The sequence below is a fragment of the Pteropus medius genome, unplaced genomic scaffold, assembly GCF_902729225.1.
Source record: "Pteropus medius unplaced genomic scaffold, Ma_sr-lr_union100, whole genome shotgun sequence".
In the NCBI taxonomy this organism is placed as follows: domain Eukaryota; kingdom Metazoa; phylum Chordata; class Mammalia; order Chiroptera; family Pteropodidae; genus Pteropus; species Pteropus medius.
The window spans coordinates 5,430,079-5,441,878 of record NW_024348242.1 but is presented as its reverse complement, the minus strand read 5'-3'; the positions used below and the strand labels follow the sequence as shown (position 1 = coordinate 5,441,878).

Here is an 11,800-nt window from a genome sequence, read left to right as displayed (position 1 = left end):
AAATATAAATTTTTGTCTTATCTGTTGCTACTCATTTTGCTTTACTTTTATAACTTAATACTTATAATAAATAAATCCAGTATAAATCTACTTAAAGTGAAAACCTGGAACATTGGCTCATAAAATCACTAAGATCTCTGTCATTACACAGCAAGAATATCTCAAAATTACTGCAAAAGTTTTCAGTTTTAAATAAACAAGTTTTATAAAATCAAATCAACTTCCTATTATTGACATTCAAAATAAAAAAATAAAAACATTCATGGTTTCCAATAAAAATCGTACCCATATCCTTGTCCCATGAGATACCTCAGCTTACCTCATCTCCCTTCAGAACTTCGGTGCCATCAAATTCGCGGGTCTGAGTCGTCTTCACTGACACCTCTCTCTCTAGGCTGGCTAACTTCTCCTTGGCTTCCTGAAGTTCCTCCGCTTTTGCTTCTTTTTTACGAGAAATGATGGATGCCTAATTGAGCATTAAATATGAATATAAAATAAAACATACAACCAATGTTCCATTATCTTGAGAAATTGTCTATATTTTTAGATTTTTCCTGAGCTAAATTTTCAATATCGTATTGGCTTCTCCTGACCCATACCTCTCGCCCTTCTACCTATCATCATCACCAGTTATATATTTAGTAGAAGCATGCAATGTATATCAAACATCAACTTAAAAACATTTTGGAAGACCAAAGCTCTGCAAATATAGGACATGTCAGTCTGTATAGACATAGCCCAGCTAATAAACAAAAAAGGAATCATAGTGTCAACATTTTGTAATTCCTAATGAAATTAATGGATAGGCAATAACAATCAATGGCTGCTAACATCACTTAAAAAGAGACAACCAGACATTTTTACCACCAAACCAAAGTATTATAATATCACCTAGAAAGTATTCTTGCCAAAAAATATCAAACCAGAATCTGTTCAAGCTTCTAGTTCTAATATACAGGAAATACAGGAAATAGAATATGTTAAAAGGACACCATAGAGTCACAATCAGTAAAATAAAAACTATGGAAAACGCTATAAGATAAACTACAGTAAATAAGCTGCAAGAAAGTTCTTAAACAAATAAATATGAAAAAGAGAAGCTATAGATTAAAGAGACTTAAACATATCAACCAAATGCAGTGTATAAATTCTGTATGGATCCTAATTAAAACAAATTAACTTAAAAATAAAAAGAGACAATCATGTAAATCTGAACACTGACTGGATATTTGCCAATATTAAGAAATTATTAAAATTTCACATGTGGTATGTTGTTGTTGTTTTTAAAAGCCTTTATTTTTCAGAGATACATTCTGAAATATTTATAGATGAAATGATACAAAGTCAAAATAATCCAGTTGGGGCTGTGGGTATAGATGAAATAAGAATGGCCATGACTGAACTGTTTTCTCTATCTTTGTAGATAGTTGAAATTTCCCATTATAAAAAGGTTTTTACAAATTCTAACATACTTGAAAAACGCTTTGTTATGTAGCTCAGTATTTTCTGAGGCTATAGAATGCTCTTCACACTAAACTCCTCCTGCCTGGGTTCTTTTTAGATAACCCATGGCTTTCATTTGAATCTTCTGTCTAGAAATATATAACAACATACATACCCTCACAAATCTACGAGTTGTGGATAAAATGTTAAGTGCCTTAGCACTAAAATTTAATTAATTCTATACTTGCAAACTAACTTGAAACTTGAAGCAGTATATTGCCTTCGATTCATTAAAAATTATAAATATCCTGATTATAACACTCAAAGGTAAACTTTCATTTAAACAATCAAATCTCACACTCACAGATATGAACACCAACAGCTCTTATCACCACAGCTGGCAGACACTAAGGAAAGTAAACGTTATCAGGTGTATTGCGTTTCCAACTTGAACATGCGTCTTTTGTGGCTTTTCCACAAATTCCTCGTTTTAATCTGGAGATTAGCAATGACAGAACATTTATTCTTTCCTTCCTTCTCACTTTAACACTGTAGATAAACAGCCTGTGGTGTTTATGAAGATGTTCAGAACTAAATAATGCACCAAAAGAATGGTCTTACCTGTTGCCTATACAGTGAGAGTTTGCCCTCAATTGGCTCATTTCTCATCATTTTCTTTTCAATTAGCTGATTGATCTGTGCATTTATTTCACTTATCTAAAGCAACATGAAAATAATAATAATAAAAAAAGGTTAAAACTCCCCTTATAATTATGCAAAGTGAGGGACATCTGGCCAAACTAAGCTTTCGATTTACAGTTCTTATCAGTGATCTGACTGACGGGAGGAACAGGTCCATTAACGTTAGGAGTGGGTTGTTATAATTACTTTTAGAAATAATTAACATTTCATGGTTCATGATATATATTTTTTTACATAGTTTAATTGCTTACATGGATTTAACCATCCATGTCTAAATTATCCTAAAGTATTCCATGTAAAATAGTTGTGCATTATTATCAGAAAGACAATTCCTAAAAGTCTGAAGTTGTCCCCTCACATGTGTTGTGACTTTTAAGTCATTGTAAGTGATAAGCCAAAGCCAGCTTACATTCCCTGGGGATTTAGTACAAGGAATTCATGGATCCAACTGAGGGCTGACATGGATGACATCTGCAAACCCTGTTCTAATGATCTGTGACTCTAGCATAGCTGTCACTTATCTTTCTCATTAATCTAAACCTTTCCCAATGTAATAAAATAAAGCTTAATAAAGCCAAAGAAGCATACAGTCCCTCAACAAATAATAAAAAAAAAAATTAGCATGGCTTTCAGTATATCTATCTTTTGAAAAGACTAGAGTTCTCCTGTTAATTCCATGAAATTAAATTTGAGCCAATCTGACTTGGACATCTAATTTCTATAAGTAAGCTAAAAGATGACAGCGGTAAGAATTATGTATGTAATTATAATGCCTATTAAGCACATTAAAGGATTGGCAAGTCAAGATTGTTTAATCAATTTTCATAATATTTAATTGTTATTTTTAAAAAATATTCATCTGGTTAGTAATTTATTTCTAGAGAAGAAAAATGTTATAATGTAATACCAGGTTTCAATGAGCATTACAAGAAGGTTTAGAAATTCCAAAGCTGGCATAAAAGGCTGATAAATATATTAGCTTTAAATATAAAAATGCCATATTATTCTTAGAAGAAAATAAATTATGTTTAAATATTTTAAAACTGCTATATAATTATTATGAATACATCATATTATGAGTCAGTTATGTAGTATGAACACACAAACCTATGAGTCAATCATATGCACTGATTTATATCTATCTCCAAGTCATTGAGTTTCTTGATCAGTTGACTAGGTTTTTATAACATCATTCATATTAAGTAACATCTTTATATGCTATAATTTCCCATAAAGAACAACTCCTCATAAGAGCACCGACTCAACACAGGTTAACTTAAGTGTCAAGAACAGGACACCACAGAAAGCAGCAGACATAATTTTCACAGGACTGGGGACGAGATAAAATTCGGAGCTATAAAAAGAAGATGACTGTCACTTACTTTAGATTCAAGTTCGAGAAGATCAGAATGGCCCATAGCAGGCTCTGAAACCACTTTTTGTAAAAAATGCAATTCTTTTTTCTTGTTCTCTAATTCTTTAGGAAATTTTTCAGTTACCATATATGAATTAAACTTTATCTCCTCCTCTAGTCTCTTCATTAAACCTTTAAAAACAAAATAAATGAATACTGAGCCCAAGAGAATTGGTGTAGTGATATACTGTACACTTTAAATACAAGACCTGGTTCATGGGGCATATCTGTCAAAATATCTAGTATATCTATCTGTATAATATCATATCTGTATAATATCAAATATAACACCATAAAAGATTAGCCATTGAAGTCTTTTTATGTTAATTAGAATGAGAATAAAAAAGGACAATTTACATGGCAGAAATGTTTGAATAATTACAGAAAAAGTAATATTATGATCTTTCCAAATTACCTATCACTTACTTCATTTACACTCCACAACATGCTAAAATAACATTTGCAGAGCCAGATATATTTGGGGTCATATTTTGCCTTCTAAGTAAGAAATCCACAAACCAGATGACAACACTAATCTAACCCAGGTTCTTTCTTTCACAAGTGGTCATTTACTCCTTTTCTTTTGCAATAATTCTGAGGCAGTTTGTGTTTCTATTCTAATACTTTATAAATGGTAATACATTATAATTTGTCAGCTTCAAAGCATTGAAGACATCTCTAAAGGTACACGTTAAAATCTGAAAAAGAGAAATTACCTACATTCATAAAAGTTTTCAGTTTTCCATGTTTGGTAGTTTTGATTTTGTAAAGTATTAATTTATACTTAAGTGACAACTTAAATTATATTTTTAAGATTTAATAGTTTTCTTATTTTGGCAGAGTGCACAAACATGCACACACACAGATTTTCAGTGAATAATGGTTTTGTTTTAAATTCCCAGCCTAGAGAGCTTTTAAAAGTTTATTTCAGATCTTTCCATTACACATTTACAAATTCTGGCTTGACTTTTTAAAACACTGGATTTCCGGTTTAAGTAATCTATGTACAAAGATTGCATAATAAACCTGGCCCAAAGCCTTAAAATTATTTTTAGTTCTGTTGTGCTAACCATATATTAACATGCAAAAATTTATTAATGGCAAATTCACAAGTTTTCCATTCATCGCTACAATTTCCCCCCTTTTTTTAGGGACTGGGGAAAGAGAGGGAAGAGAAAGTGTTTAATGAATCACAGTACAATTAGGTAGTCATTCCTATGTGGTTTCTGATTAAATCTACATCCTGGCTTCTTTAGCTATTAGATGACTAGTATTTCTACCTTCAAGTTCTTAAACATACTGCATGTAATCAGCTTTACAAGGAATCAAAGTCTAAAATGTTTAAAAAGATTTAATATTGTTTTTTTTAGAGAATTTTTATGAATTTGAGCTAAACTGATGACATGCTGGGGAGCAAGATCTCAAATGCTCCTGAGGAAAGATTTTAAATTCTTAAATATTATCTTCCCTATTAAAAAGAAAAAAGTTTCTAATTCTAGAAAACACAGACTAATCTATAGTGACAGAAAGCACTGTAGATCAGTTGCTGGGGATGAGCAGAGGACAGAGAAGTGCAGGTGTGAGACATTACAAAGAGGCACAGGAAATGTTTTGGGGGTGATGAATTTATGTTATCTTGATTAGATTGATGGTTTCGCCAATGTATACATATGTCAAAACTTATCAAGTGTATACTTTAAATATGTGCAGTTTATTATTTGTCCATTTCAATAAAGCTGTTAAATAACATAAACAGAGTTTCCATCGCATTTTAAATTCTTCTCCCCAAAATTTTAACTTAGACCTAGAAAAGTAGTCCTATGTTTCTATGCAGTTTTTAAAAAATCACCTTTTGAAATCCTGGTGAAATTAAACATACGGTCAGCAATACCTCAGAAACTTTTTTATTAAAAACTCCCTGAAAACATCTCATTGATCCTGTTACACTTGAATGATTAGGATCTTTTATGTAATAAATCTCACTAATGTGTAGAGCATAAAAATGTTTTATAATATGGTTGTAACTCTGAAAAAATACAAATTATGTTGCTACACTAAAAATACTTATGTTATTTAAGTAAATAGAAAGAAACTTTTTATAAGCCATTTTTTATTACTAAAGAATTTAGATATCTTATTAAACTAAATACTTGGATCAGTTAATATCTGTTTACCCTACTCTTTTCCTAGGCTGCTGAATACAACCCTTAAACCATTTCCCAGAAAGATGTCGACGAAGCAAGAACTCTTTCACTTCCTGCTCTCCATTTACTTCCTGCTCCCCATTCCCTGTCCACCCACACAAAACACTTATGCAGACACATCTTATTTTTATATTTCAACCATTTTTTCCTTTCTTGATTCCCCTCCTGTGTGTGGAAAAGCCCACTTTCTTTCTATCCAGGGTACGGTCTCTACTCCCTGGTACTTAACGGACTATTTACTGAGTGCCTGCGATGTGGAATGTAGTGTGTGAGGGCCTGGAAATAGAAAGACCAATTATGACTTGATGACTCGCCTGGAGTTTAGTTGAGTCAGAGTCAGATAGGCCAACAATGAACACATTGTGGTAACTGTTACAGAACATTCGATGCCATGCCAGGAGTACAATGAGAGCATGCAGGAAAGGTTGCTGTCAGTTCTCACCTTTTCCTGCTGAATCTTCAAACCGCCATTTGTCTCACTGATTCTTTCCTCCAGCATATAAATACCGCTCCACAGTCTGGGCTCAACACTGTCCTTCTCATTCATTCACTCACAACCCCCCACTCTGGCCTCCTTTTCCAAGACATGCAGTCAGACGCTTACCCTTTCATCTCTGCTTCTTCATCTATCATTTGCTCAGCCCGCTACCTTTAGGTTCTTTCCAGCCACTGCGCCTGGGCATGGAATGTCTTCTGCTCTTTCACCTTCCCGGCTTTGACTTAACTCAGTGGCCACCACGTCCAGGAAGCCTTTTGACTGTGCTGGAGTTTGGTGCTTTGCCTCTTTGTTTTCATAGAACCCTGTGCTAAGCTCCATCAGCATATTCGTCACGCCGCATTATGTCTATTTCTATTCCTAACACTTAGCATAGTATGTGACATACAGTAGATGATTGATAAATACTGAATCAATCTACTATTGGTTTAAGCTGATTATTTCTATTACTACTTAATAATGCAATTGATTTTATTGTTCAGCAGCATCTACTAACATATTATTTGTATTAATATTTTAAACCAAAATCCCAAGAGATACCCCAAACAGAACTTTGTCCATTTTATTACTAAATAATTATGTATTTCCTGGCCCAAACAATCTATGTAGACTAGAAAGCCAAAGCAAAATAAAGACCATCAACTCAAATAAAAAATGAAACATTACCAATACTGTAAATATCTTTGGATGTTCTGTTTAGTTGCCAGAGTAAAACATACTAGCAAGAAATATTTAAGCTAATAAAATTGAGGATAACAGATGTTGCAGAAACACATGTTCAAGCTAACATTTTAAACTGTATTAAATAAACTGTACTGATCAATTATTTTTCCGCATACCAAATCTTTCAATTCTTATACACGTTACCTTCATTTCCAAAATTTCACTATTAATGGTAAATTCTGGTAATTTCCTAGCAAGAGTAGGTGTATACGAACAATTTGCTTATTGATATTAATTTTTAAATGGCTACAATGGATTTCTTTTGAAGATTCATCTTCATTTTTCATAGTAAAGATGTGAAAGAATCTACATCAAACCCAAAGAACATCTAATAAAAAGATATGTATTATACTAAAGAGGAAAAATCATAAAAAAGTATTTTGTCTTGAAAATTAACATTCTACTAAAAAGTGAAAACTTAGTGAATAAAGAATCAAATGACACCAACAACTAAACGCATGGCAACTTCCAGGTATTGCTTGAATCCCAATTTACAATGACCAAGAGCGAGAGAGTCTAGGGAAAGCAACTAGTTAATATGTATTAACCAGACGTTTTGTAGGGAGTACTGTCCTGGTTTCCTAAATATCAATTAAATATGCCATATTTCCTTGATTTATAAGATGTCATTAACTATAAGATACCATCAACTAAATTACACATACCATGTTAAATGTACATAGAAAACATAAGATACATCCTAATTACAAAGACAAGTAAAATGGGAAAGAATATGTGTCTAGAATTAAGGAAATACTGTATTATCTCTTTTTATAGCTTTATGGAGATATTATTTACATGCCATAAAATTCATCCATTTAAGTGTACAATTCAATGTTTTTTCCGTATATTTACAGAGTAATGCAACCATCAATCAATTTTAGAACATTCTATCAGCTGCAAAAGAAGCCTCTATACCCATGAGCAGTCACTTACTTTTCCCAACTGTCCTCCCTACAATCCCCAACCATAGGCAATCACTAGTTTGATTTCTATCTCTATGGATTTGCTTTTTCTAGATATTCCATACAAATGGGATCATATAATATATGGTCTTTTGTGATCAGTTTCTTTCAATTAACATGTTTTTGAGGTTCATACATGTCACATGTACCAATACTTTATTCCTTTCATTGTTGAATAATGTTACATTGTGTGGATATACCACATTCTGTTCATTCATTCATCAGTTTAGGGACATTTGAGTTGTTTCTACTTTTTGGCTATTGTGAATAGTGCTGCTATGAATATTCCCGTACAAGTTTTTATGTAGACACATGTTTTCAATTCTCTTGGTTAGATACTTAGAAATGAAATTGCTGGGTCATATGATAACTCTGTGTTTAACATTTTGAGGAACTGGCAAACTGTTTTCCAAAGAAGTTGCACCATTTTATATTTCTACCAGCAACACGAGTTTCAATTTTCTCTACATTCTTATCAACACTTGTTATCGTCTGTCTTTATCATAGTTATTCTATGTATTATACCTTAAGAGTATAATCTTAAGTATTATACTCTTAAGAACACTAAAGAAAAATGAATTAACCCTGTAACAGCTGGAAATTTACATTGGAATATTTCTCCACTACCAACGGGAGCTCTGCATTGCTCTTCTAGTTGACGTGGTCTCCCTTCTGATGAACAAAAGTACTTAAAAAATGTCTAGGGTACTTCGGTGGTGGACTCTGGGATAGTAAAACAATTTATTCTCTATGTAAGGCTAAGGTGACAACAGAGAAAGGGACACTTGTGTTATTAGCATAACCCAAAATGTGAAAAAAAAACCCAAAACACTCAGCTTTAACGATCTGACATTTTATTCTTTTTCTTTATAGCCCTGACTTTAAAACGATTTGCATTTTTTCTGACCATCTTTTTCATCCTAACATCCATCCTAAGTGCTTCACATGCTCACATATAGCAGAGGCTCCCTCCACAATGGTTTTCATTACCTTCACCCTCTGACAAAACCCTGAATGGGAATTTAAAACCCCCGATGAAAACTTAAGGGTGTCCTCATCAGGAAGTGACGCTCCACATACTGAAAGATCGCTTGACGATAATTAATACCTGTTAGTCGACTGCTTTAAGGAAGACTACCGATTTAAATTAATATTCTCTCATCACCTATATCACATAATTTCCACTTACTTTCAGGCTTTGCGTCTGCTGCTGCATGGCGCATACTCTTCAGCTGGTTTTGTACTCTTTGCAGTCTCTGCACTGCATGAAATAGCTTTAAAATACAATCAGATCCATTACTTGTTTAGTCTATTGAAATCCACCACTCATACAGAGAAGCAATGAAAAATACAAGTACCACATAATTCTTGTGATATAAAAAGAATAAGAACTAAGAAAATTCCTATGTTAAACCCAAAATGTAACTGGTTCTCTCAATACATTTTCATGTTAAAAAAAAAAAAAAAGCGCTTTAGAAATTTTTAAAATTATTTGTTGAATTTGATGATCAAGGAAAAATACTTCTTACAGAAATATACATGCCAGGCTTTTCTCATTATGACATGGTTTTCTTAACTCTAAGGAATGTGAGCATTCTTACAAATAACATCTCAGAATCAGAAACTGATGCTCAGTAACCATTCACGGTCCTGGCAATGCAGTGTAGTAGAATTACTGTGATGCCGAGACAAGTCCTAAGACAGTGGAGCACCTCTACTGCCCGTTTAGAAGGAAATGGGGCTGATTCAAACTATATTTTTAATGTAGAAGTTTGCTCAGTCTTAAGACAGACTTTTAACACAATAAAAGTAATATTTTCTGGTCAAATTATTTTTTCTTCAAGGCAAAGTCTAAAAATATGGAATGTGGGTGTTTTTGAACCTTTTCACGATTTGCTCATTTGCCACTGGAGTAAAGTGTAGAGGATCCTGTGATCAGTGAAATAGAAAGGATGTTCTTATAGTCCGAGAGTCTTAGGACACCCTTGAGAGGTTCTAGAATTTTTATCAACAGTTAACCTTACCATTTAACATCACAACAAATAGTCTATAATGTTGGAACAACACGAGTTAAGCACAGGCCAAAAGACCGTGTACAGATACACAAGGAGTATATGACCCAAAACGTTGCGGTCGGCACCACAAAATACTCTTAAAAGAGTATTCCAGCATGTTAACAAAGGCGAACAGGAGTTTCTAAAGTTCGTTCTTCACATTTGAATTATCAGAAGGAACTATTTCTTTCATCATGAGAATACAAACTTTTATGTGGATACCTGATTCTTTTGTTCCTGTTTCTGCTGTGCAAGAAATTCTTCTCTCTCTTTTTCGACTCGAAGTTGCCTTGCTATTTTAAGCATCCGTTGATGATTCTGAACTGTTTCCACCTACAGTAAGGGAATAAGTAGTACATGATACTGTCAAGTTTAAGACCGAAATCAGCATGTCATGTGACTCAGACATCCACTTATCATTTCCTTTTGGTAAGCAGTACTCCCTGGAGATGACAGTAAAGCTCCAGACCCCAGGTCCTTAGAAGTTTTGGGCTACTGCCTGGGGAGATTCCCTTTCAGTTAGTGTCATCTGAGTCCATTCTTGACATCCACCCACACCTTGCCTAATCTGTATTTGCATTCCTAAGTCTTTGCAAGTGCTTGGGACTTGAAGCCAAAGTCTTACAGTGCTAATGCTTGCCTTACCCTTTTCTTCAAACGTTCAACTCTCTTAACAAGCTGATCCTTTTCTTCCTCCATTGCACTGATATCCTAAAAAGTAGTCAAGAAGACATGATTAGAAAAAGTATTCTTTGTAAAATTAAATAAGTTCTGATATGATTATGGATCTACCATTTCCATCACTTATAATCGTCGTGTTAGAGAACAGAGACCCTCTTTCGGATGAAGGACATTTCTATCCTTTCCCCCACCCCTGCCCAGGATTCTTTATGCACTGTAATTGATTTGGCAGCTTGGTGTTCATCTAGAAAAGCAACTAAAACAGGTTATAATGTAGCCAGGTAAAGCTGCCAGCCAGCACATTTGTGTTCTGATTCCAGATATGGGCACATGACTTTTTGAAAATCTTCTAAAAGTGTGCAGGTCTAAAAACACGAACAACAGCTGCTGACATCCCATCTGCTTTGCTAAATACCAAACTATATTCTGCCAATTTTCCATCAAAATTATTTTTAAAGCTATGGTGTTTTCAAGACATAACTTTGCGTCTGGTTTTGTCAATTAACCAGTTCTCTTCCTAAAAATAAAGACTACAAAAATACACCACCTTCCTTTTAACTAGCTCCATAATATTTTTCTAGAGAAAACAAACAACAAACTTCTTGCTCAACCTAAAAACCTAATAGCCTAACTAGCACAGTAATATTAAAAGGAAAACTGTACGTAGTAGTCGGTACTGAGAGGATTTGGGGAAACAGGCGTTCTTACTCACTACTGGTGGTGGTATTGTATTAAAGAACAATATCAAAAGTCTTAAAATAAATGTGTATACCTTCTAGCCCAGTAATTCTACCTCTGGAAATCTGTCCTAATAACATATTCATGAAAGGTTACTGACTGCTCTATAAGGAGTCTCATGGTGCTAATTATATCTAAAATTTGGAAATGACCCAAATATTGGAAGATTATTAAATAAACTATGGTATAATGAAAGTCATTAAAAATTATGCAGAAGAATGTTTAATGACATGAGAAAAAGTTATGATATGACATTACATGAAAGAAGCAGATTACAACACATATATAGTATAATAACAAAATAAAGGTTTAAATAGATTCACTAAAATGTCAGCAGTAGATATATCTAGAATATTGGATTATGAATGAGTTATTTTCTA

At 33.4% G+C, this 11,800-nt stretch overlaps 1 protein-coding gene across 11 annotated transcripts in view; it reads right to left on the bottom strand.

Annotated features, from left to right (window-relative positions):
- Positions 1-11,800, bottom strand: part of IFT81 (intraflagellar transport 81) — a 68,358-nt gene that overhangs the window by 48,828 nt on the left and 7,730 nt on the right. For all 11 annotated transcript variants that reach the window (XM_039879414.1, XM_039879415.1, XM_039879405.1 and 8 more), the window contains 6 exons: positions 10,647-10,712; positions 10,224-10,334; positions 9,137-9,221; positions 3,528-3,691; positions 2,065-2,160; positions 320-466 (listed from right to left, as the gene is read on the bottom strand). In XM_039879414.1, the coding sequence (XP_039735348.1) occupies positions 320-466; positions 2,065-2,160; positions 3,528-3,691; positions 9,137-9,221; positions 10,224-10,334; positions 10,647-10,712 (669 nt within the window). The remainder of the gene's footprint in view (positions 1-319; positions 467-2,064; positions 2,161-3,527; positions 3,692-9,136; positions 9,222-10,223; positions 10,335-10,646; positions 10,713-11,800) is intronic.